The sequence below is a fragment of the Rhamphochromis longiceps genome, linkage group LG4 (genome assembly GCF_057381845.1).
Source record: "Rhamphochromis longiceps isolate RC_006_pf linkage group LG4, R_longiceps_female_GT1.1, whole genome shotgun sequence".
Taxonomy (NCBI): Eukaryota; Metazoa; Chordata; class Actinopteri; order Cichliformes; family Cichlidae; genus Rhamphochromis; species Rhamphochromis longiceps.
This window is the reverse complement of record NC_140560.1, coordinates 29282480-29308372: the sequence shown is the minus strand read 5'-3', so window position 1 is coordinate 29308372 and position 25893 is coordinate 29282480. Positions and strand designations below refer to the sequence as shown.

Genomic DNA, 25893 nt, shown 5'->3' with positions numbered 1-25893 from the left:
CAATAACTATGGAAAAAGTATACTTATTAATATTTTTATAGAAAAAGTCTGTATTAAAAAAAACTTTATCATGATGTTAGACATAGTCACAGCAGGTGCAACTTCACGAAGCTTTTAATATAGCCTATTCCTGATGCTTGTAATTGTCATATGTTTGCTCTCTAAAAATTAGCTACTTATTTCACAACAACAAATAGTTTGAACCACACATAAAATGAATTTGAATCAAGGTTCTTTGCACTTTATGCTGACTTATATGCAGTTATTATAGTTTTCCGTTTTCTAATTAGTATGTATTTTTATTTTGTTTTGGTTTGCCAAGCGGATTTTCTTATTTCAGTTAAGCTTTTATTTTTAAAAAATGCTTAGTTTTTATTTTAGTTTTTATTAGTGTCAATGTTAGTTTTAGTGTTTTTGAATATTATTGTATGGAGGGCATGTGTCGAAGGCAAGATTTTTAATTTTTAATTTTATTTTAGTTAGTTTTTGAATTTTTAGTTAGTTTTTACTTGTATCTTTTTTTCTTATCAAAAACCGAAATATTTTTTTAGTTAACCAAAATAATTTTTTCACATGTTTTTTTGGTTTTTAGTTTAATTTTAGTTAACTATAATAACGTTGCTTATATACAAATCTATTTTGCATTCAACCTGACCGCGAGCGTTTCTTCCTTGCTCGCTTTGTCCTGAGGTGGAATGAGCGTGACGTCAAAACGTCATCACGCAGAGTACTCGCGCTCAACACAACGAGGCACGTTCGTTTCGGTTTGTTTTCACGGTGGAGGCTGAATGACAGAGCACGGCTGAAGTTGAGTTAAAGTGAGGCGATTCTGTGAAAAGTAAAGTTTTAACTGTGGGCAGCTGAAGACACAGGGCGAGGAATTTGTTCACAGACGGGGCAAAACGTATGTATTTTTATTCCATCGGTTAATACACTGTCTAAGCTCAGACTAGCTGTGTAGCTAACGTTAGCCTCTGAGCATGCAGCATCCCTTGTGGGGAGTTGATGACGACAGGGTAGGAAAATAACACATATAGTCAATTTGTGATCCAAGTGATTGAATGCGGTTTTTTTTAGTAAGGGCATAATTCTTCAAAGCAAGCTTTTTCTAACTGTACTTAGTGCAGCATTGTATCTGAAAAGTCTGATAGCTTATTAGTTTGAAAATGTCATTTACTAATAAATGAGATAATATTGCGCCTGTAGCTCTGGTTTGAAACCACCAGATGTGCAGTTTAAAAACGAGCATGCACACAAAAACAACAGGGAGGATGCAACACATAGCAAGCCCTTTAGTAATCAAGAATACCTGAAGCTGACTGGAGAGGGATTTGCACTTGCACAAACCTAGAAGAACTCCACAGTTCACACCAAATAAATACATGAGTGAAACATTTTGGTAGATTATTTTATGACATGATTAGCAGCATTAATGTGTACCTATTATTATACTTGAATAGTGGTATGATTTTTTAGCGAAAGGGCCGGTTTAATTTTCATATGAGATAATAAACTCTAGGTGTAATAGAAAATGCAATTTGAAGAATTTATCTTAGGTCTACAGAAATTGTGATAGTCATTGTAAGCATAGTTGCATGGTGTATAAAGTTCCAGATGTATATTTTGCTGTGGGAAACTAAACCTGTCCACAACATGTGGCAGATAATTAATATTTAAAATATTGTGTTTAAAAATTTTAAAAATCTGCAAATACTCTTGCATTGTAAACTCCATGTACATATTTTTGTCTTTTTTTTTTCTGTGCAGGGTTAACAAAATGTCTGAGTCTGTCATCAGATCGAAACAAGCTCAGAGAGAAGTCAATGGAATTCCAACAGAAGTCGTCTGTACAGAGTTCAGTAATTACATATTTGTAGTTCTCACTCAGTATGGCAAAATTGGGACATTGATCTCTGTCACACCCGACTCCAGATCTAATGATCTAAGCACCCCAACGTTCTCTACAAAAGTACTGCTGGGCAAAGATGAGGTACACTGGCTGAAATTGTTCACACAAATATCGTGTCAGTGTGATGCAAACTTGTTCACGGGACATCAGGCAGACTTGTTGCAACACAGGGTATCTCATTTCATGCCGTTAAAGGGCAAATGAGATTGAGTCTGGACTGCTCAGGCGGATTGTGGCGAAATTAGATGTGTGCAGGCCTGAAGCTCAGTGGTCTGTTAAGATTTACTCAAGAAAACCTATTTCATCTCTGCATGAGCATGTCATTTTCTCACAGTCATACATTGCAGGAGAAGTAGTATCAGTGTCTTATTGGATTAATACAAAGTTTACTTGCTTATGAATACTTTTTTTGTTATTTTTGCTCCTCTAACCATTTTAAATGGTGATACTTGCAATGCTTGTTTCTTGTAAAGTGAACAACTGTTTTAGATCGAGTGAGAAAGTACATAGAGGTCATTACACAGGCTTTCTGTGCGTTTTGAAGTTTACAGTCATGACACAGAAAATTAAAGTGTGTTGTATGATTTCCCTGCAGGGGAACCTCAACAAATGAATTAGCTGTAGTCATAATGTGTGTGATTTAAGCGAACTGAACAAATAATGCTTTGGTGATAATCTAATGCCTGATTTTTCTCTTTCCAGCCTCTGACACATGTCTGTGCCAAAAACCTGGCAATGTTCGTGTCGCAGGAATCTGGCAACCGGCCTGTCTTGCTGGGACTGGCACTGAAGGATTCCTCCATAGATGCAATAAAACAAATTAAAGAGATGATCAAAAGTTGTCAAGTCTGGTAGGAAGTAATTAAAACGGACATGAAGCCTGTAGGCGGCGTAAAATACAGCTCGTCTGGATACACTGTCACGTTTTATCTCTGCATCTTTTTTAAAATGAAACTCCTCCAAAAATTAATCTGATTAAAACAATTATGTCTCCAAGACATAAATGTGCAGAGCAGATTGTCTTCCACAAAACATAATTTATGAAACGCATAATTAACTGTTTGTTAAAAAGAAAGATTTTCTGCATGTTGTTTTCCTTTCAAAAGCTCAAAGTGTGCTAAGTGATGGTTTGCAAAATGATGTCATCGCTGTATATTTTTTTCATTATTAACACTCTGGATTATTTTTGTCATCATCCTCAGAACTTTGTACTTTTGTGAAAAAAAGCCTTTTATAGAACATATGATTCATTTGTATTTAAAGATGCATATGAGCTTGGTTAAGATAAGAGCCTTGGTTTTGTCAAGTACATTTTGTTATTCATTTGTTTCTATAACATCTCACTACTTGAGCTTTGATATTAGAACAATAGCTAACTTTTATATGCATTAAATGTAATTAATATGCTCAATTTTGTTTTGCTTGGTCAATTTTTTTGGTTTAAATGTAAGATGGGAGTAAGAAAAGCCTTTAGATGTCTTATCCTGGACCTATAGACCAAACCCCTGAAATATTCATTTAATTTCAGAGAAAAATGACCAGCTTTCTTAAAAGATTATTTTATTATAGCCATCTAAAAATTATTTTATTTTCTGACAGTAATATACAAATACTACATTTTTGTTACATTTGTGAAGTTGTATAGTCAAGTCCATAAATATTTGGAAACTGACACATTTTTTTTCGCTTCACTCCCACAGGGCATTTTAAGTCAAGCAGTGAAATTGTGATTGAAGTGCAGACTGTCAACTTTAATTCAAGTGGTTTTACGAAATGATTTGCAATTGGTTTTCTGTCTTTTTGATTTGCAACTATTTAGGAGTTAGGCCTTGGATAAAAGTGCCTCTCCCACTTTCAGAGGCTTAAAATGCAGTTAGTGACTGACTGAAGTATTGAACCCACGGACATTACCAAATGTTTCTCACCTTGAGATGCTCTTCCAGACTTTTAGTTACATTCAGTTACTGCCTTTTTGCATTCAGTTTTGTCTTCAGTAGTGCAACAGCATGCTCCATGGGGTTGAGATCAGGTGACTGGCTTGCACGCTGAATATCCCATGACTTTGCCTTGAAAAACTCTTAGTTTGCTTTTGCAGTATTCTTTGGGTCATTATCCATTTGTACTGTGAAGCACTGTCTGATCAGTTTTGCAGCATTTGGCTGGATCTGAGCAGAGTATAACTCTATACGTTTCACAATTCATCCTGCTACTTCTATCATATCTTGATTGTTTGATTGAAATGGGAATGGGACAAAACTGTGGTGGCATAGAGAGAGAAAATTACAAAAATACTGAATTATCCTAAAACATAAATGTATATAATCTATAACTCAGAATATACATTTCAAGAATGTAATGTTTACATGTTCTGTTGAAATCAATGTAGCAAAAATATAAATGCACCTTATTTATTAAAGCAATTTGCATATTTATGTCCAATTTTCAATGTTAGTATCTTAATCCAAATTTCATCCTAAGACATGAAACTAAAACCCTCACAGACTAGCATTACATAACCAGTTCGCACAGCAGTAGTGCCTGAGTGTGTGAATTTGTAAGTGCATCAAATGAAACTAAAAGGAATGCCATCTTATATTTTTAACCTTCTTCATGGAAGAAAACTTTTAACTACCTGTTTTCTGAGTTGAGCATATTCCAGGCTCTTGCTTTACAAAAGAATATCTTTCTCATGTTTACAAAAGATTAAGCAGACATTTCAATGGTGTATTAAATTAAAACGTGATGAATTCCTTGTGTTTCTCCTAAATCAAACAATTTGTGCCTTTCTAATGTTTTTGTTTTCATTCACGTTCAATAAGAACTTGCCTCAAAAAATATGATTTAAATAAACTGAAATACTGAAACTGCATTGTCGACATAAAAACTGACCACAAAAAGCCCATCTGAGAAAACCCAACCCATGTAATCTCACTGTTCTGTTTCATAGGTCTGCAGTCAGTATAAATATAACAAAAGTACTTTTGTTATTTTTTTCCCTTTTATAATAATAGGGACTTATCTTGTCTGAAATAAATAAAGGTGATATAATATCACTTGATTACCAAGGCTGGAATTTAGAAAAGAAATGAACTTAAATAAAAATGGTTGCTTTCCATTTAAAGAGATGATCAATTTTAACTCTTGCACTTGTTAAGGGTAAGTATTATTAGCATTTTCTCAGCAACGCCATAATGCAAATTGAGATACACTACAGCCCTCTTCACTTTGATCATTTTATTATAGCTAATTATCTTTGTATAGCAAGACAGTTTTCTAAATCAACGTTACAAAGTGCTTCTCACAGGGCAACAACATCATTACCACCCGATTTTACTAAAGTGCTGTGGTCATAGTTTGCCTGTGGGTTAAACAACTTGTTGCAGTTTCAAAATATATTCATAAATTAACTAAAGTTAGTATAAGATTGAAAACAAAGCAGCAACTGAATTCTTTCCTGTTACGTTTTTTTTGGTTTTATTTTTTTAATTAATGATATTTTTCACTGTTATTCACTTTTATTCCAGCCAACATAGTTTAAATGAGTCACATCAACAATGTCCGCTGTCACATTATCAAGTAAAATAAAGCACAAGCATTTTTGGAGCACTGGGCGTTATTTTCTTTCACAGCTTTTATTGCCCTCATGATTCTTTATACTAACGTCAAGGAAAACTTATTAGGAAAAGACAAAGACAACATTTTTTAAATATTCAGTCACAAGTTGTGAGTTCATAAAAATAGTATGAACAGGTACTGAATAGCACTTTTTGTCATATAACCCGATGTTCCCTTAATGAGGCCAGGTCATATTTTACATATTTTATTATCTTCATAGCCAAGTAACCTTCCTCAAATTCCTCCTATAGGGTCTGCCTTGAAGAGAAGACAAGAAGTAACTATAAATTTATCAACTTTTGTCAAAGCATCATCATTAAATAAAACATCTAAAGACATGAATAATGTAGAACTAGAAATAGAACATAATAAAGCACTGCGTTTATCCAATTTCCTGTTGTTTCATGTAACTTTGCATAGGGGCGCTGCTCATTGATGAGAGGCTAGTAGAGCTTAAGTGCACTTGAGCATTCATCTAAATCCATCAGAGAATACATCTCATCTTTGAATCTTATCTTAGATTTTTCCCCATAAACAGGGCAGAAGGCAGAGCCCATAGAAACGGAAAGTCAATAACAAAAACTTTACAATAATATGACAACGTAAAGAATAAGATGATGTTTGTCTAATTATACAAAACCAGCACCAAGGTGTCACTGAGTTTGTTGGTCCAGGCTCCTTTAAAGAAAGTCCTGCCACCGTCTATGTGATCTTGCAGCAACAGTCAGTGGTCTTGTTATACATGATGTATATAATATGAGAGGAGGCCGGCAAATGCTGCTACAGTCGGTGCAATCATCCAGTTCACCAATAATTCTTGGGGTCTGGGTGCATATCCTTGGCTGTGTCACAGATGATGATGATGGGTGATCCTGATGTGCCTTTGACGTAACCACTGAACTCTATGCGAACCTCTGCCTCTAGCCTCAGGTGTAAGCGCACCTGTGAGCGGAAATGTGCCGCACTTTCTGTCACTGAAGTAACGTGATGACGACAGGCGTCAAGTCCAGGTCACGTGAACCTTCCACCTGTAAACCTGTTGATTTGTGCCGCTTCCCAGAGTCGCCACTCGAGGATACGTTCAAATCTCTGCTGTTTATAATTTTATTTGTTATTTCGTGGCATCTCGCAGTAAATTCGGGTTCTATCGCAACATTTGTATACTCTATAGAAGCATTTTTTATGCTCTCCGACTGTGTGGACTTCGACCTCTGCGAGACACCTGCCTCAAACAAGGAAGTCTAGTTTGTTGACTGCGTCGCGGATGAAGTCAACGAGCGGTTAGTAAATGGGCCTAAATTGTCACGTTTAGCTGTTCTGAAAATATATTTCACCCTTAAAGCTCGTCGTGTAATTTTGGCTCGTGGACAGTGACTTCTAAACGCGATAAAGCTACTTCCGCCCTCTCCGGGACAAGGAGATCTCTTTGTTGACTGTAAAGAAGGTACGAGTCGATAAGATCATTTGAACCACATTCATCTCTTTTCTTTAAAAATGGCACTTCTTGTGTCCGTTTAGCAAACACTATTGCCTTTTTTGTCTTGTGCCTAATGGGCAGCATACAGTCACTCAGTCAAACACAGAGGGGCCGTGTGCTCACTGTAAAAAAAACTAAACCGACTTGGCGTGTTTTCTTTCTGTTTCAGATGAACCTTTCTTCGGAAGACATGGCTTCATTAACCGAAAATAATTCGTCTGCCCTGGATGCTTCAAAATCAGGCATGTCCAACATGACCATTATTGTATCAGGCAACGGAGCAATCATACAGAATGGGATGTTTTTAAACACAGTGGCTGCCCAGGTCCTTTCAGGGATATTCGTCTGGTCTGCCTTGCTAATAACTTGTCACCAGGTGAGTATGCACCATTTCACAAAAGGCTTTCATGTAAATCACTGTAAATACGTGAAAAGAACTAAAATCACTGCATTACAAAGCATCACACGCTCAAAGATGCAAATGCATAAAGAGTTCAGCTCACCATTTTAGTGTAACAGAAACAGATGTGCTGCACTTCCCTGTCCAGAGGACAGAAACAAATTATTCTATTCCTAAAGGCTTATTAGTGCACTGACTTCACTGTCCCTGCTTTTACTGTTTATTTGTTTTGGTTCTCACCCTGGCACTTTCTTATCTAATTTAAAGGTATTACTTTATTCCCATGCAAGCAAGTAATTTAGTCCCTAACTTGGTTGGACTTCCTCACTTGTTGTGAGTGTGAGCGTTGTTTTACTTTTTAGTTGTTGTTGACTACTAGATTAAAACTGACAAAAATACCCAAGCTTATTACAGGACAATGAATGCACAGTGAGCCCTCTCTGTATGGGTAAGAACATGGCCACGATGAATGAGTGGCTCACAACAGACTACCTTTACCCAGAAACCATTTTATCACTGCTGCAAAGAAGTGTTTCCGCATGTGTGGTTGATGTGCCCGCTGTGCTGAGATGATAGCTGATCATTATGTTTTTTTTTTCACTCATAGTGAATGCTAAAGAGTGCTATGCACCATCAGCAGGGAAACCAACTGATTTTTTTTTAAATAACATATTCCACATTATAAAGGAAGAGGATTTTGTGCTCATGTTCACTGATCTTATAGCCTAAATACTGATTATGCACCCATCCAGAATCATTGGACTAAATGTATACAGTGTCATATTTATATTATGTAGTGTGATGAATGAAAGACACGTTATTTATTTAGATAAATAAGTTTGCGACATAGAGAGCATTAAAATGTTGCAATCAGTGATCCAAAAGCAATCTGTGTTTAGGGATTTGTGACACAGTATCGAGCCAATTGGTTTTCTATCTTTTTAATATAGTACATGTTTGGCCAAACACTTGCCAGCAAGACATCTTAATTGAACAAATAAACAACAAGTGTTCCACAGGGAGGATGCTGGCTTGTAACCGACATCCTTTGTGTAGCACAGGAGGGAATAAAACGGTCTGCAGGAGGAGTGTTGCAATGCTAGTGGTGTTTCATCTGACTCCGCTCCAGATGATTGCTATAGACTCTTAAACTCACATTCTGAATACTAAACACATATCGACGATGACCTTAGATCCTCTGCTATAATGTTTCCAGTGCATTTTGGAGTAGCAATCTGTGAAGTTTGTGTGTGTATGGTGGGCTTATTGGTCCCTTTGAAACGTGAAGCATTTGGGATTAAGAACATCAGACTGAATTTATGTCATGTTTTATGACTGTATTATGTGTTCCAGGAGGCATTCTCCTTTAGCTACCATGTATACTTTAGATTCAGTCCTGTTCTAGTTTATTTGTGTATTCATTTTTCCCTTATCCATACTGTGGGCTGAAGCCATTTTTCATCACACAACTACGATTTGCCTGCGGAGTCAGAAAGGATATATATTTCTGTTTTATAAAGCAAATTTAGGGCATCATTCTACAGTCTGCTTCACTATATGTGAAATGATGGCCACCGTTTTCACAGTAATCAGCCTTTAATGTGTAGGCTGAAATGGGGATGTGCTGAGTAAAGTGCTATAAGTGAGATTTTTAGATCCATTCATGCCATTTTTTTGCATTCATGTGAAAAAAAAAAAAATTAAATTGGTAATAATTTTCTCAATTTCCTACAGCGCTGCAAAATGCTTTTAAACACACCCATTACCACGTACACTGAAGGGTTGTCACAAACACCAGTGCCGTCACCAGTCAAAGCACTCATCTTTTTGGCTTTGCATAAATTTGTGACAAAAATGACTGAAAATGATATATCTGAAGGATTTCTTTTTTATGCTCTACACAAGGTTAGAGTTCATTTAATGTAGAGAAAGTTCTGTGATCCACAGACTAGTTGTGTGCTTGTCTAAGGTGAAGTTGTAATTATTTTCTGTATCAGTTAATGTGGCAGTTATTTTTTTGAGTGACTGGATTTGTCAATTTGTCTTGATAAGATACCCCAAAATTATATTAAAAAAAATCTCATCACAGCTTTTCTAATGTTCAACAATGTTTGTTTTAAAGTCTTTAGTAATCTTTTAAATTGAAGCTATTCAGTTAACAATTTAAAAAGATCAAAAATAATGGACTAAATGGATTAATTCTTATATAGTGCCTTTCTACTCTCCCAGAGCACTCAAAGCACTTTATACAACATTCAACCATTCACAGAAGCACTTTCTATCCTTTAAGTGCTTTCTAGCTAACATTCACATACTGTATATTCATATTCCGATGGATGCATCAGAGAACAACTTGTGGTTAGTGCCTTGCCCAAGGATATTTGGCATGCAGACTGGGGGAGTTGGGGGAACAAACCATCACCCTTCCACTCCACCTAATGAGCTACAGCCAATCCAGAAATAACCACAAAAATAATCATACAAATATTGGAGGCGGTATGGTCAGAGTTGAAATAATGATGTTTTTATTTTTAGGCTAAATTGACTTGAGCTTGGTGGGATTAATTGGATTACCTCTCATATAGAGGTAGCTGACTGATGAGTCATAAGTGTCTGCGTTTACTGAGGAAATTTAAACTGCTAGTCCTTTTTTCTTCTTCAAATTGTCATTTTATGAAGAATGAATCTTGAGTTATTACCAGAAAATGTCGTCTCTCTTTATTCTTTAATAATCACTCTACTTTAAGAGGTCTTTGTGCTTGACTGCATCCATTTTCAGCAATAGTATAGCAATACTGAGGAGATAATTTGACTAATTTTTCAGTGAAATTTTATTTTTTAGCTGAAGAGACACTACTACAGATATAACTCTTCCATATTTCCCAACAGTTTTACTGTCGATTTGTTAATCTTGACAGTCTTAGCCACTGTGGTTACGTATTAGCGTTGCATTACCCAAGAGCTCTGAAAGGAAGAACCTTCCTCAGACTTTCCACTACTTATCTAACAGATATGTGTTTTATTTCCATTTTATTTATTTAAGAGCAGACTGGAAAATGCCAATCCCTTTCTTAACCATATTAACAGTAGTAATCAATAAATGTGACTCACTGGTGTAATAATTGTTCCGTGTTTATGTAAAGCTTTGTCTAAAAGCTAAAGGTCACTGATAAGAATGATAGCTGAATTGTCTGCCATATGGTGCATGTGTTAGTTTACGTGTCGTCAACCATGTTTATAGAGGCAACTGTGTGTGTATGTATGTGTATGCACATGTGTGTAAAAATAATAAGTTAAGACTTTTTACCAGTTTGTTAAAACAAAGTCCAGATAGCGAACATATACTTAAGTTGGAGCTCCTCAATGTAAGGTGTGGTTAGTAATCTAGTAGCAGGAATGTTCTGGGAGGGTGTGGGAGGGTGGATTATCTTTCTTTATTCTAGACAACATGCCTCTGTCCTTTTGTATTCCATTGTGGCAGTCAGAAGAGTCGCGACAAGATAAAGTGCCGCAAGAAATAACACCATACAGATTAAAAAGAAAAAGATGACATGGTTGCACTCAGGAGTTTGATATGTCTGTGTTCACTCTTTGTGATATGTCTTGTCTGTTCTATAGAAACAAAAGGAACATTAGTTATTATCGGTATAAGAGTGTCTGATAAGCTTAAAGTTGACACTTACACATCACTAACTTCCTTTTTTAAGACATTTTCAAAAAGTGAGTTACAGTTTTATTAAGTTTGTTATCAGTATACATGACTTCTGACAAGAAGTATGGGAGCCCTATGGAATTAGCTGGTCATAAAATGTGACATGATTTTCAATAGCCGCTAAAAACCACGTACTTGTGGTTTTGTAGCCCAGAACTCACTTCTAGGTAGAGTACCCGCAGTACTAAATGGTCTCCACCTAGTGACAACCTCTCTAACTGGGCTCATTAGTAAATTTTAACTCTTGTTTTTTTATGTAAATATAGTTGATGCTCATAAGTTTAGTAACTGTTTTGACCAAGAAATATCAATGGATGCTGTGTAGCAAATGGTTTGCTTTGCTTGTGGCTTTTTTTTTTCCTTCTTTAGCTCCAATGCACACCTACAATTTTGTTTCATTGATTAGACTCCAACTTTGCAAGCTCCTCACTCCAATATGCTAATTTGGGTGTTATTATACGTCTTTAGACACTTTTTGGATGTTTAAATAATACATTTAAGCAAGAGAACCCTTTTTGCTTCAAATTGTTGGTAATTAATTACAGTAATTGTAAGGTTAGTTGGGCATTTTGTGTTTTTACTGTTGTCTAGGTAAAAAGTAACTTTGAAAATGGCACTACAAGCGCTTGTAAATTAAAATGGCTTTAGATAGACTTTTTCTAGTTACAAGATATTGAAAAAAAATATGTTAATTGAAAATCAAGAACCTTTACATCGCAGTTACTGAAGTTACAGTTGCGTGATAAAGTGTTTGCCCCTTCCTGATTTCCTAGTGTTTTGCATATGTGTCACACTTAAATGTTTCAGATCATTAAACAAATTTTATTTTACACAAAGATGGCCTGAATAAATACACAATGCAGTGTTTAAATGATGATTTCACTGATTAAGGGAGAAAAGTTATCCAAACCTACCTGGTCCTGTGTGAAATATGTCATTGCGCTTATGTTAAATTGTGAATTTACTGTGATTAACCACATTTTATGGAAAACTGAGTTCATTTTCACTAAACACACTCAGGCCTGATTACTGGAAGACTGTAAAAACAAGAAATCATTGAATAAAACCTTTCTGGCAAAGTTGAGCAGGCTAAAAGATCTCAAAAGCAACACATCATGCTGTGATCTAAAGAAAAACCTGAGAAACAAAGTCACTGACATCTATCAGTCTGTAAAGGGTTACAAAGCAATTTCTACGGCTTTGGAACTCCAGTGAACCATGGTGAGAGCCATTATCCACAAATGGAGAAAACTTGGAACAGTGATGAACCTTCCCAGAAATGACCAGCCTACTAAAATTGCTCCAAGAGCACATTGACAGCTCATCCAGGAGGTCACAGAATAACCCAGAACAGCATGAAAGAACCGCAGGCTTCACATGTCTCAGTTAAGGTCAGAGTTCATGATTCAACAACAAATAAGAGAATGGGCAAAAATGGCATCCATTGGAGAACTCCAAGGATATAACCACTGCTGAACAAAAAGAATGCGCAGGCTCATCTCACATCTGCCAAAAAACAAATGGATGATCCCAGAGATTTTGGGAAAATATTCTGTTCACTGACAAAGGTTTACATCTTTTGGAAGGTTTATCCTATTACATCTGGCGGAAAGTAACGCGGCATTTCAGAAAAGGAACGTCATACCAGAATTCCTCTGCAGTGTTGTCAAAGACTCATCAAACAGTTGTTGCTGCTGAGGGTGGTCAAACCAGTTATTAGGTTCAGAGGGCAATCCCTTTTTCTATGGCCATATAGGGTTGGATTTTTTTTTCCACCTTAATAATAAACGCCTTGATTTAGAAAGTGTATTTTGTGTTTACCTTTTTTAATCTTTGTCTAATATTTAAATTTGTTTGATGATCTAAAACATTTAAATGTGATAACAAGCAAAAAAATAAAAAATCAGAAAGGGAGGGGGGGGACTTTTTCTCACTACTATATATTAGTACTAACAGCCATTGTTTAGCTGCTTATTAAAGGCGTTATCATTATATTACCACAGAACCTGTGAACAAGTTTTTCTTATACAAAACAGACTCGTTTTAATCTGATATAAGTATAAACATTGGGTTTTGTTGTGTTCAATTGCTCCTATGATTATAAGTTTGACAAGACTGTATCAATTTAAATTTCAGTGATACAAACAGTTGGGATATAACCACCACCATATTTCCCAACTGCTTTATGTTGCAGCATTTTGCTGTGGATTTCTTAATCTTGATGGTACTAGACAGTACTTCCGTGGTGGCATTGCATTACGTCACCTTTAGAGCATCAAAAGGAACAATTACACTTAACATTTTTTCATAACATAAACACATAGTAAAACCCAGTCACTTTCTTAACTTTATTATCCATACTTCATTTTAAGTAGGTGCTTTGAACATGACTGTTTTACATGATTGTAAAACTATCCTGTCAGGTGATGATTTTTATATAAAGTCTAAAAACTACAGCTGAGTTGTCTGCCATGTGATATGTGTGTGTTGCCAGATACACTACATCCCATTTTAAATATAATTCAATTGAAACCAAGTCCAGTTACCGATCATAGTGTTAAGAGCTGTACAATGTAAGGTGTGGTCAGTAACTTTGTTTGGGGAGGTCATTAAAATGGGTGTTGGGTAATTTCTCTTTATTTTACACAACATGCTTCTAGTATTTCATTGTGGCAGACAGAACAGTCAGGGCAAGATACAATGTGGCGAGGAATACCATCCAGATTAAAAAGAAAATGGTGACATGGTTGCTCCTGGGAGCCTGGCATTTTAGTGTTTACACTCTTGTGGTTTATATTGTTTCTTCTCTGTAGAAAAATAGAATTAGAATAGAATAGAATTCAACTTTATTGTCATTGCACATGTCACAGGTACAGGGCAACAAAATGCAGTTTGCATCCATCCAGAAGTGCTTTAGCCATGATATACATATATTACAATATATATTAGCAATAATATAGATATGTAAGTATATTACAGAAAAAAAATGAATTAGTTATCACCCCTATGTTACCATTCTCCACTACAGATGTCTGATAAGCTGAAAAGCTTGATAAGTAACCATAAAGTAAAAACTTCAAAGTCCAAAGACATTAAACAATGGTGAGTTACAGTTTTATTAAGTTTATTATCAGTATGCAGTGATTAAAAAAATCTAAGCCTTATGGAGGCTGAATTGACTCTTGAAATACCTGGTCATAAAATGTGATATGATCTTCATCTCTGCTACTGATATACATAAACATATTGATTTTAAGCTAATAACATACTGACATTTAACATATAAAACTTGGTGTTTTGAATGATCTAAATCATACCAATAAATCATCTCCACTTAATAACAACCCTGTTGTAAATCCTTAACCCTTTTCATGTTTATGCTAAGTCTAGTGACTATTCTAATAAATATCAACAGATGTTTGTGAGTAGCAAGTGGTTTGTTCGTCTCTATTTTGTACTCTAGGTTTGCCAACTCCTCACTCCTTATGTGGATGTCATTAGCGTAGTTGTCTGCACACTTTCTAGTGTTCTATTAGTATTTAAATGATGGATTCAGTATATACAAAAGCTCTTTTTGGCCAGCATCTTCATTACAATTGATATATTTTTAACTTAAAGTTAAATTTAGAGTTAACAAATTGTTAAAGAATTTATCAGTCAATTCAAAAGGTGAAAAGGAATAAATGTCAAACTGCATATTCTGTTCTTGATTTACATAGAAAGATAGATGGTTTTCTACTTTGTATTTGATTCATATGAATGTAAATATGTGTTTTCTTTGGCCAGGTAACAAGTCATTTTGACACTTCATAAATAATGAATTAAAAAAAAAAACAATTATTTTCAAGTTGAGGTTGTAATACTCCTTATAACCAGTTTTTCGTTGAACAATAAAGGCAGGTCTGAACCAATTTTCACATGTAGGCAGACATCACTTCTATAGTTATAGAAGTTATTGTATTCATAACCCTTTTTTGTGGTTCTGTATTAATGCTTGGCAATAAAAGGGCTATTTGTTTCCTAATTGTTCTCCTATGCTTTAACTATGTTTTTATTGCAGATCTATACACACCTTAGATCCTACACCGTCCCAAATGAGCAGCGCTACATCATCCGCATCCTGTTTATTGTGCCAGTTTATGCCTTTGATTCTTGGCTCAGCCTTCTTTTCATCAGCAACAACCAGTACTATGTCTACTTTGATTCTGTCCGAGACTGCTATGAAGGTAAGTATCACAAGAACCAGTACTGTGGGTGATGGTGTTCTTCATGGGCAGTCATTGTTACTTCCATGCCTTTGTTTTATATGGCTGCCAGGAGTAGAAACACAAGGAAGTAGCCAGACTAGTTTTTCACAGCAGTCGTTGTTCTCATGTGCGTAGACCTCATTATTTCAGGTGTTACATTTTTAGGGTGAGTTGAATTTTTTTTGGTGAATTTGTTTTGTTCCCTGGTTTGCAGTGTTTCTGTCTTTCAGGAAAGGTAATTTATTTTGGTTTGATATTGAAAATCCTGCAGCAACTTTCAATATGCAAATCTAATTTAAACCCTGTTCTCTAGGTGGCAGTTAGGTAGAGTAGCCGCTTTCTACAGTGTACCTATAATTATGAATTGAAGTTTTGAGACTAAAGCACTTCACTGGTGGCAAAGGTGAATCATATGCAAAATGGAGAAAGAAGAAAAATAGGAAATGCATTATTCAAGCGATTAGTTTCCAGTTTGCAGGCCAATTTTGTGGCTGATTGATAGTGCGATGCATCAGGAAGCAGGAAGACTGGAATACCACCAGCGGCTACGGCTAAAACATAATGAACCTTCTCTTGACTGGACACCATCTGCATTAGCTTCATTAATCCCTCTTTAAATAGCAACAAAGGATTAGGAAGGGATTTCCGAGACACAGAACCCTTAGAAGCTTCTTAATGTAAGGACTAAAACATTTATTGTTATAAAATGTAGGACTAATTATTTTTTATCATGTGAAAGTTTTTTCCTCTAAAATGATTTGACCTTTTTGGTGAAGTTAAACTTAAAGGTGATGGAAAATTATCCTACAGTTTAAATTATTCAGTGAAATGTGTTTGAAATTTGGTAAAAAGACAAATAACTCTTCCTTTTTTGTTACAGCTTTTGTCATTTACAATTTCCTGAGCCTGTCCTTTGAGTATTTGAGAGGAGAGAGTGCAATCATGTCAGAGATCCGAGGGAAGCCTATACAGTGAGTGCACTCAGTTCTATGTTACATGTACATGATGGAAAGCTTTTTAGTGTTAATGATTACGTTGACCTAGGAGTAATAAATACATTAGTTCAACTGGAACCAACTATAGTTGTTTTTTATGATCCCAAAAGGTCCAAAGTGCGTTTTCTACTCTTGAATTAGCATTTTGTTTGAACAGCACAGTGAAAGTGCTACCAATAAACTGCTGTGTTGTTCATAGGTGAGGCTTCTCTTTATCTCTCTGCTTTTACCCAGTCTTCATAAGCTGTGTTTATGGCTGACTCAGCCATAGGGCAGCTAGTCTGGGCCAGTTTCTCGAGTGTGTTCAGACTCTAATCTGATCTCTGTTAAATGATGGTATTTCTTAAGGATCATTCACCCTTTAGGAATTCAATGGAAACTCTGATTTGAGCTTTGTGACATTATCAGAAGCAGCCATCAGAATATGGACACACTGCATATAAAGCTATAAATGGTTGCTGACCATGCTATAAAAGGAAAACATTGTCAGCAACAATACTCAGATAAGGTATGACATTTAAACGATCTTTAGTTTGGTTCCAATGGGCCCAAAGTCTGCCGAGGAAAAAATCCCCAATACCATTACACCACCACCACCAGTTTGAAACATTGATACAAGCAGGTTGAATCGGTGCTTTCATGTTGTTTTCGACAACACCCCTACCGTCCGAAAGGTAGGAACTAAGATTCATCAGACCAGTTCTCATCTTCCAATTCTGGTGAAATTGCATCTTTGTTTCATGCTCTCCTCTGACAGCAGTGGCACCCGGTGTGTTCTTTTCCAGCAGTAGCCCATCTTCCTCAAGGTTACATGTGCTGTGCGTTCAGAGATAGCCTTATGCATATCTTGGTTTTAACAAGTGGCTGTTTGAGTTGTTGTTGCCTTTTTCAACTTCAGGCAGTTGGGCCATTTCACCTGGCATCAACAAGACATTTTCACCCAGAGAATTGACATTTATTGGATATTTTCGTTTTTGGACCAGTCTCTGTAAATCGTAGAGATGCAGGAAAATCTCAGGAGATGGGCGATTTTTGAAATATTCAGTCCAGCTGCTGTTACCAACAACCATGCCAAGCTCAAATTCTCTTAAAGCACTACTCTTTACATTCTAATGATTGAATGGAGAAGAGAAGATGAATTTAAACAGGTTATCCTGTGCTTGTCTACATGCCTAAATGCATTGGATTGCTGCAACGCCATTGGTTGATTTAGATATTTGAGTTAAACAGTTGAAAAATTAAAAATAAAAATATTAAAAATAAAAAAGATATATACCTATATAGGTAGATATAGATATGTATAGATCCTCATGAGCCAGGTGATACCTTCTAATGTGTTTTTCTGTCAAACCAATGATCCAAAGCCCAAATATACTCAGTTCACAGTAATCTAAAATATAGCCAGATAAAATGTAAAATCTCCACAAAAGCTTGAACAAATTGATGTCTTAAGTTTTTGTTTGAAAAATATCTTTTGTGTACTTTGCTTGATTTTGTTATCAGACATTTCAGTATTGACACAACTTAAAAACTCATGTTCTGTTGACTTGACAGATCAAGTTGTCTGTATGGTACCTGCTGCCTCGTTGGAATGAGCTACTCCATTGGCTTTTTGAGATTCTGCAAACAGGTAAGCTTCAATCATGCTTTTATCTCTGCTCTAAACACTCTCCTTCGGGCCTCTGAAATAAACTCGCACGAAGTGAATACAAGAATACATCCAAAAAAAAGAAAACGAAAACCCTTCACTGCGAGTTATTATTCACTTCAAGTCTTCAGACTGCTTAAAAATGACAGCTGTTATAATTGGCTCTGTGTTTTTTCAGAGGATAACATCCATTGGTTACAAAAAGGAAAACAAAAGCAATCGAGGCCAGGTGAAAGCAGTTTGATAATAAACACAGAGCGATGATATGAGCTGTCAGCGCAGTGCTTCATCCCAGTGTCTTGGGATGCTGCACAAGCTTCCAGTCTAACACTGATGGATATTAGAACTGTCTTCAAAAGAAAATGCATAAAATGAACATTTTTTAATAAGAAGCAAGTGATAAACACTCATTGTGCCCTGGCAGAAGTCCTCCATGAAATGTTTTAAAAGGAAAATCTTGCAATTTCTTTGAGGTAAAGCTATAAACAAGATAATTCTCTACGAGGGGGTAATTAAGACAAGACAAGAAGAAGATAGATCCAGATACTCCAGTATTTTTTTTGTAATTTGTTGTGTATCAGTGAAACGTAGGCCTAGAGAAAGGGCTTAATACTAAGCTTTCTATAAATCTAGCACCTTACAACTGATTAAATTCTGTTTTGCTTATGTAAACCAAAGCAAAGTCATTGACAGTTGCTCCAAACAAGCTTAAGTGGCTGCCATACATATTAATATATTTGAACTAAATCACTGAAGCACTTCATATCGATCACACAAAGCTGTGGTTCAGAATAAGAAAACACTGTTCTCTGTGAGTTTCTTTACAAGAAAGTACTTAAACTGGAAGAACGTGACATCTGATAGGCCTCGATCTACATTCACAGGTGTAACGAGCATTAAAATTCTTCGCACATTTTGAGAACGCGTCAGTTTGTGATTATAAGGGGGCTTAACAAATGAAATAGTGATATGAAAAAGCAGCCTGGAGTCATGGTGTTTCTTGAAGATAAGGTTAGAGGATAAGCTGCTCTTACATCCTAAACTGTTCGATGACATTTCAGTTTTAAGTCATTTATCTCATTGTCGGATGCTTTGGGGAATCATTTTTCTTGAAACTGAGCACAAGTGAAATCCCGTGGATGTGAATTGTGGCTGTTTTGCTTCCAAATAAACAAATAAGGTGCAGTAAAACATGGTATGACCGCAAAGTGTTGTAGTTTGATCATTTTAATAGGTTGCTGTACTTAATATTCTATCAAATGTGCAAATTTGTAATCACAAGTTGAATTAGGCTGACATGAAGTCGCCCTCTGTGAGCGAATCCTTCACCAAAGCTTATGCCTTGTTTTAGAATTTGAAATGTCTGGATCTGTTTGTAAAATGAAAGATTCTTCTTTTGCCCACTGTCCTCTTCTCAACCAAGTTTCATGAAACTCAGTTTAGTAGTTTTTTGTGTAATCCTGCTGACAGACAAACGAAAAGCTCTGAAAACATACCTCCATCTCAGCTCCTTGGCAGAGGAATAACATACATCTTCAGCTTTCCAGGGCTTTGAAGAGCTTCACAATATTTTTGTGTCCTCAGCTTCACTGTTTTGATTGTTTCTTATCGCACTTCTAGTGTGTAGTGTGAAATCTACATGGTTAACACCAAACAGCAAAGAGACTCACTGACTAGTTGTTAGTCAAGATGAAAAAACATGCAGAATTACAGTGTCCTCTTACATATGTATCATGCAGTGCACTCTCACATGTATCTGAGATTAGTATTTAAGTGTATGAAGACTGTGGATTGCTTGGACTGAATTAATTTGAACCAGAAACCATGGTTGACTGTTAATCCACTGCAAACTATGGCCGTGTATTTTGTTTTCAATTTTAAGCATGGCAGGAAGTATCATGCAAATTACTTGCTTTGGGGATATTCGGGGTGACAAGCTTGCACTTGAATAGGCGTACGGTAAGTGAAAACTGCTGGTACTTGAGCTTCAAAGTAAATCGGTGTTCTAAACGATTATCGATGCCGTTTTGCCAAGCTGACCATCGTCACTGGAAATCCCTCAAGTTGAAAAGACCTGGTCTGTTGCTTTCAAGTGTAGCAGCAGTGATGGGAGTTTAGAGCAACCTCTTTCAAATTGGTTAGTTCTGGCTTCAATACACAACACAGAGAGCACCTGTCACTCTTGGGATGCATGCATGCATGCAGGTCTCAATTCGCTGCCTACTTTGTTGTTTCATCCACCTTCCATCCAGATCAGCATTAAAACATGTATCCTGTAGGTTAAATAAATAATATTTTACAATGATAAGGTGTTTTAAGTCTTTTAATAATTACAGCAATGATTTGTTGTATGAAATATGCCTGCTTGTTTTGTTGCTGAGAGCATCTGTCAGCTTGATTTAAGAGCAGTTAGCGTAGTTCAAAGACTGGATATGATAACTCTGCACAGAAACTGATGTTTAAAAACAATTTGTTGTTTTATGGGACGATGCTGCAGGACAGTTTCTTACCTTTGAGCAATTGCCCAGCAACCAGAAGAGATCCCAGGAAGTTGTTTCTCATAGCCAAAAAATGGTTCAGTGCATAACCCCTCATAAAACCATAAAACGGTTATTTGTCTTTTAACCTGTTTATTACCATGTCAGGAGATGGAATTGTGTTTTGTTTGTTTTTTTCCTTTCTTTTTTTCTTCAATTGTGTAAGCTCATACATTTATTAGCTGTACTAAATACAAACAATAACTGAATTGGTGTATACGACATATAATGTAAAAAAATCATACCTTGTGAGGTGGGAAAATGGCTGGTGACGACATTAAAGGGATTGGGGATATAACAGACTGTTTTTGTCTGTCAGATGTGCAAACAGATTCTCACATCCTCCTTCATAGTTTCTTGATGTCTCATTCTGAATTACAATTTCTTCTTCAGGCGACTCTCCAGTTCTGTGTTGTCAAACCCATCATGGCAGTCATCACCATCATCCTGCAGGCCTTTGGCAAATATCACGATGGAGATTTTAAGTGAGCACCACCTCTCTTTGCATTTCCTTCTCCATGTATCATATGCTTCCTCATGATAGCCAGAAGGCTTGTTTGCTGTTTATGTGCATGGGAACAATTTGCAAATAGAGATAATTATATCACCTCTTCACAGCTGGCATGATGAAAATAGTTGAATTAAAAGTATTTATTTTAAGCTGAAACTGATGGATAGAAACTTCACATGTGCCCTGCTGCGTTTGTCCCAGTTGTGTCACATGTGTAGCCACACTCACAGCTTCATTGGCATTGTTGATAATGTGAAGTTATTGCTTTTTGCAACTTTCCCTGAAATGTAGTGTTTTGAAATGAAAGCCCTTCATTCTTTTTCTGTTATGCTTGGAGGAGAAGCATTGCTTCATTTCACATTTTTACTTTGTCTGTCAAAAGCTGGGGATAAATTGCAGACAGAAAGATTTAATTACAGCATACTTTAGTGCTTCACATGTGCCAATAAGGTTTTTAACAGAACAAGGAGAGTGTGATATATTCAATAAAATTAGCTTTAGCATATAATCAAAAGCTATAAAATCTGCAGGCCGTAAATTCTGCCCGACTTATTTTCAGGTGCTCTTCTGTGCCTCTTGATTCACCGTCTCTCTCTGAAGATTCAGCTGTGACAACACTTGTTTCACAACGAAGCACAGAGTTCAATGAGGGCTTTTTATAGAAGTATCCAATCAGCTTTATATCATCGCCCACTTTTTAGAAGTTTAAAGTTATTATTTCTTCATATACTTCAACAGGAAAAATGGCAGTCAGAAATAAGTGTCTTTCTTCACATCTTTCTTTAGGCTCTGCAGTAAGGCTATAATGATTCACAGATTGTTTACTTATACGCTTTCAGCCAACCGTGCACGGTATACTGCATGGGAGTAATTAGTGTAGTCACAGCTGAATCCTCAGAGAGGCTCTCTAGAATGCAAAAAGGGTAAAAAGGCAGGCTGACAATCAAAAATGTCTGTTTACTGGATGCATCCTAAAAATAAGAAGGCTGTGTATATATAAAAGTCTTAACCTCTTGTTCAAAGAAGAGGACAAAAAGATGCGATATGGCTGAAATGTCCTCAAATTTAAGCCACTTCTTCTCAGTCAGCTTGAAGAGCTGAAGAAGTCAAAACCCAAATAAGTAGACACTATCAAAAGAAATCCTATATATGTTTGCAAATTTACTATGCCGTTCTTCCAACTTTCTTTTCATGCAGTGTGAATGGAGGATACCTGTATATCACAATCATCTACAATATTTCAGTCAGCCTGGCCCTCTACGCTCTATTCCTTTTCTTCTTCGCAACAAGTGACCTGCTCAGACCGTACGAACCGGTGCTCAAGTTTCTCACAATTAAATCCGTCATCTTCTTATCCTTCTGGCAAGGTAAGCTCAGTGTGCGTGTCCCCTTTTTTTCTTTTCTTTGCCAGCCTATAGAATTATATAAATTGATTTAAAAATGTTGTCTTTTTGAAGGAATGGTCCTCGCCATCCTGGAGCGCTGTGGCGTCATTCCCAATGCACTTTTCATCGACGGACACGAGGTTGGCGCCGGTACTGTGGCGGCGGGCTGGCAGAACTTTATCATCTGCATTGAGATGTTCTTTGCTGCCATTGCCCTCAGATACGCCTTCACCTGCACTGTCTACCAGGAGAAAAAAAATGAAGTGCCAGGTGAGGGATGTCGTTTTTACAGAGAACAGAGGAAACAAACAACAAACAATTGATTGTTACCTCTTGTCCTCGCCTTGAAAATCTGTTGACGTCTTCCCAGGCTAATTGCCCTTCTTCCCTAGAGAATAAGGAGTGACACTGGCCTGAAAGCCTGGGAAGTAAAAGTAATTGAATTGCCCTGTACCTCTTTAGACCAGCAACTTGGAGGAGTCACAATACCTCTGATTTAAGCGATATAGAAACTGAAATGTGTAGCTATAGATTTACACATTTGCACTTGAGTTAAATCTAGTGCAAACATGAACTATGTGACTGTTGGAGTTGCTGAGCATATAATTTGACTAATAAGTTAGAGAAAATTTGCCTTTGAGCAAACCAGAGGAAAATGAGGGGAAAGGCACTGTACTTTAAAAAGGATGAAGTGAGCGATGCTGCTTGCAAGAAAATTGCAAATAGAAGCTAAAAGATGTGTCTTCTGCCATTTTGCAATGTTTCCTGATATAGGAAATCCTACATTCCTTAAAATCCGTACTATACACAATTTCTAGAAATGCTGATGAAAAGGCATAGTTTCATTTAAACTTCTTTGAATTCAGAATTGAAATGTGGTCCACTTGGATAGAACAGTGTTTCTCTATAGAGTACCTCATTATTAGATTAGTTTTAAGTCACCCCGTTCAAGAATACAGCTGAACTTTGGGACAATAACATTCATATTTCCTCGGGTGTTGATATATGTTATTTCAGAAGTTGCCACACCCCCTGGTTTACAGTTTCTCCAAACCTTGGTCAGCCATGCCTAACTACCACACCTTACGCTTCTCGTTGCACACCTTCGTAAGCCTGAGCCAGTGACCCTGAAACCAAAATCTGTTTTTTTTTACCAGCCCCCCACCCCCTTTTTTATTTTTTATTGTTGTCTTACAATAAACAGACAGTACAAATTAAATATTTAGTCACTTGATGGCGACAAGCCCTATTTTTGGTCACTTAACCAGATCAAAAACCATTTTGTCTCTACAATGAAATCAATACAATGATCACACAATGTTGATTGCACAGATTAGTGGATTTTTGGATGTTTTGAACATTTAGAAGTACTAACAAATTATTAAAACTGGATCCCACCAATAACTGGAATTCATTATTAAGGGTTTATTAGTTTGTTGTTGTTTTTTAAGACATGAAATTACTTTTTGTGACCAATTGCTAGCATTGCAATTGGGACGTTTTGATAGACATTATTGTCAGTACATGAAAACTCTACTCCTTTTTAAATTTTCAGTGATTTAATAAAGTATTATGCCGTTATTTAAAAAAAAATAAATGTTCACTTCCTTCACATTTATTTGCATTCAGATGGCCAAATTGATCACTTTTGTGAAATTTTTAAAGCAATTATATTGCAGTCTCATTTTGTCTGATCGTTAATGTGCCCCTGTCCTCGTTCCTGCTTTTCTACAGAAATTCTCCCACCAATGCAGAGCATTTCCAGTGGTCTGAAGGAAACGATAAACCCGGGAGACATGGTGCAGGATGCCATCCACAACTTCTCTCCAGCCTATCAGCAGTACACCCAGCAATCCACACAGGAGGTGACCCTGCCCACCACAAATGGAAAAGTGGCCACAGGCAACAAGAGCTCCCGCAAGTCTGACAAAATCATGCTGATTACATCTGATGATGAGTACTAGGCATTTTTCCAGCAAGATCCAGGTGTTTGTGCCCTTCCCACCCCTGTTGCTGACCCCCTGGAGGAACAGCTTTATCTTATAGTGCATAAAGCTGGATTGAACCCAGGTGTTTAATTTTGAGTTTCCCAGTATTTCAGATGAGCTTCCTACTTCTGTCCTGTTTCAATGCTAATTTGACCACATGATGGATTACGTATTAAAATGAATAGCTTAATAGCCAGATATCTGATCTGAGTTCATATCAGCAGTAATAATTGCATGAAAACGACATGTCGCCTTCACTCTATCAGAGAAGACTGGAGCGCTGTGTTTTATTTAAATCAAGCTGCTGGATTTTCAGCTGTGTCACCGATGCTGATTCTGTCATTATGTCACTGCTCGCGCTCTGGCCGTCTGAAGTGTGCTCCCTCTGATTCGTGTCAGCTTCAAAGAGGAGATGATTAATGTGTGACTCCAGGTGGGAAGCAGGGAAGCCAGCGATGGCTGGGAGTGGCACTTCATGGACCGTTTCCCGCATCTGCTTGTTTGAAGTATTTGCTGAGCATTCCTCAGCACGGTTTCCTGACAAATGGAAGGATTTGTTCAAAGACACATTAGTTTTGGAGCAGGCACTTCACAATGCTTTGTGTCTACCGTAGCAGGGATAAACTGGATAAACCTGCCTCCTACAGTGTGGGAGTTACATTATTCTCATTAATTTCCTCAGTGTGCTAAAGAGTGAAACTCAGTGCAACTAGACAGCAGTTTACTAGATTCGTTTTTCACAGTTCCTGCAGCGTTGTACTTTTAGTGGCGCTTTATTTTGTTTTTTTAGGCTGACATGTGGACATCACTATTTACATTATGATTCCATGTTCCAGGGATTGTGAAATCTGTACAGAATTTGATTAGTTCGATATGATATGTTCTGTTTGGAGTATAATTTTAAAGATCCTAATAATATTTATTGTGTGTATCTCAGGCCTAGATAAAACCAAAACCTGTGCTAGGAGAAAAAGACTTTTGCTCATTTCTTTTTTTTCCCCCTTCAGCAAACATGAGAGTTGTTTTAAAACAGAGGCTAACAAATGCTTGTGAATTTTTATACCCTCTTGTGCCAATAATGCCTGTCTTTCTGGGAAAGCAGAAATTAATTTACATTTGGGTATAAAAACATTCAAAATTGTTTTATTCTTGTTTCTTAATCAGCCAAATAAAATAAGAGGTTTCCTTCTCTAACTCACATGTTTTTTGTTTTAATGAGAAAAAAGACTCAGTGACCCTTATTTATAGGAATAAATTTACCACACATTAAATAAGAGCAGAAACAACATAGATTTTATTTGTACATGAGGGTAGTTCATTAAGAAAACATGTAAATGAATGTAAAAAATAATTTAGGTGTTTTTTCTTTTTAATAAAATTACACAAATCATTGAAATAAATATAAAATATATGAGCAGAGTAATGACAAGTCATGAATGGTACATACTCAATTTATGCTGCCTTTTTAC

General features: G+C 36.5%; 2 protein-coding genes across 2 annotated transcripts; both read left to right on the top strand.

Moving 5' to 3' along the window:
- The first annotated feature begins 738 nt into the window (after positions 1-738).
- Positions 739-3320, top strand: psmg3 (proteasome (prosome, macropain) assembly chaperone 3). Its single transcript, XM_085404384.1, has 3 exons — positions 739-904; positions 1768-1990; positions 2612-3320. Exons 2-3 carry the CDS (start codon positions 1778-1780, stop codon positions 2762-2764), a joined length of 366 nt encoding a protein of 121 aa, XP_085260510.1. The 5' UTR covers positions 739-904; positions 1768-1777; the 3' UTR covers positions 2765-3320.
- A 3204-nt stretch (positions 3321-6524) lies between these two features.
- On the top strand, positions 6525-25878 carry tmem184a (transmembrane protein 184a). Its single transcript, XM_085404381.1, has 9 exons — positions 6525-6968; positions 7171-7377; positions 15174-15339; positions 16241-16331; positions 17910-17985; positions 20934-21025; positions 22249-22418; positions 22509-22706; positions 24171-25878. The coding sequence occupies exons 2-9, from the start codon at positions 7171-7173 to the stop codon at positions 24398-24400; spliced, it is 1230 nt and encodes a 409-aa protein (XP_085260507.1). The 5' UTR covers positions 6525-6968; the 3' UTR covers positions 24401-25878.
- The last annotated feature ends 15 nt before the right edge of the window (positions 25879-25893 follow it).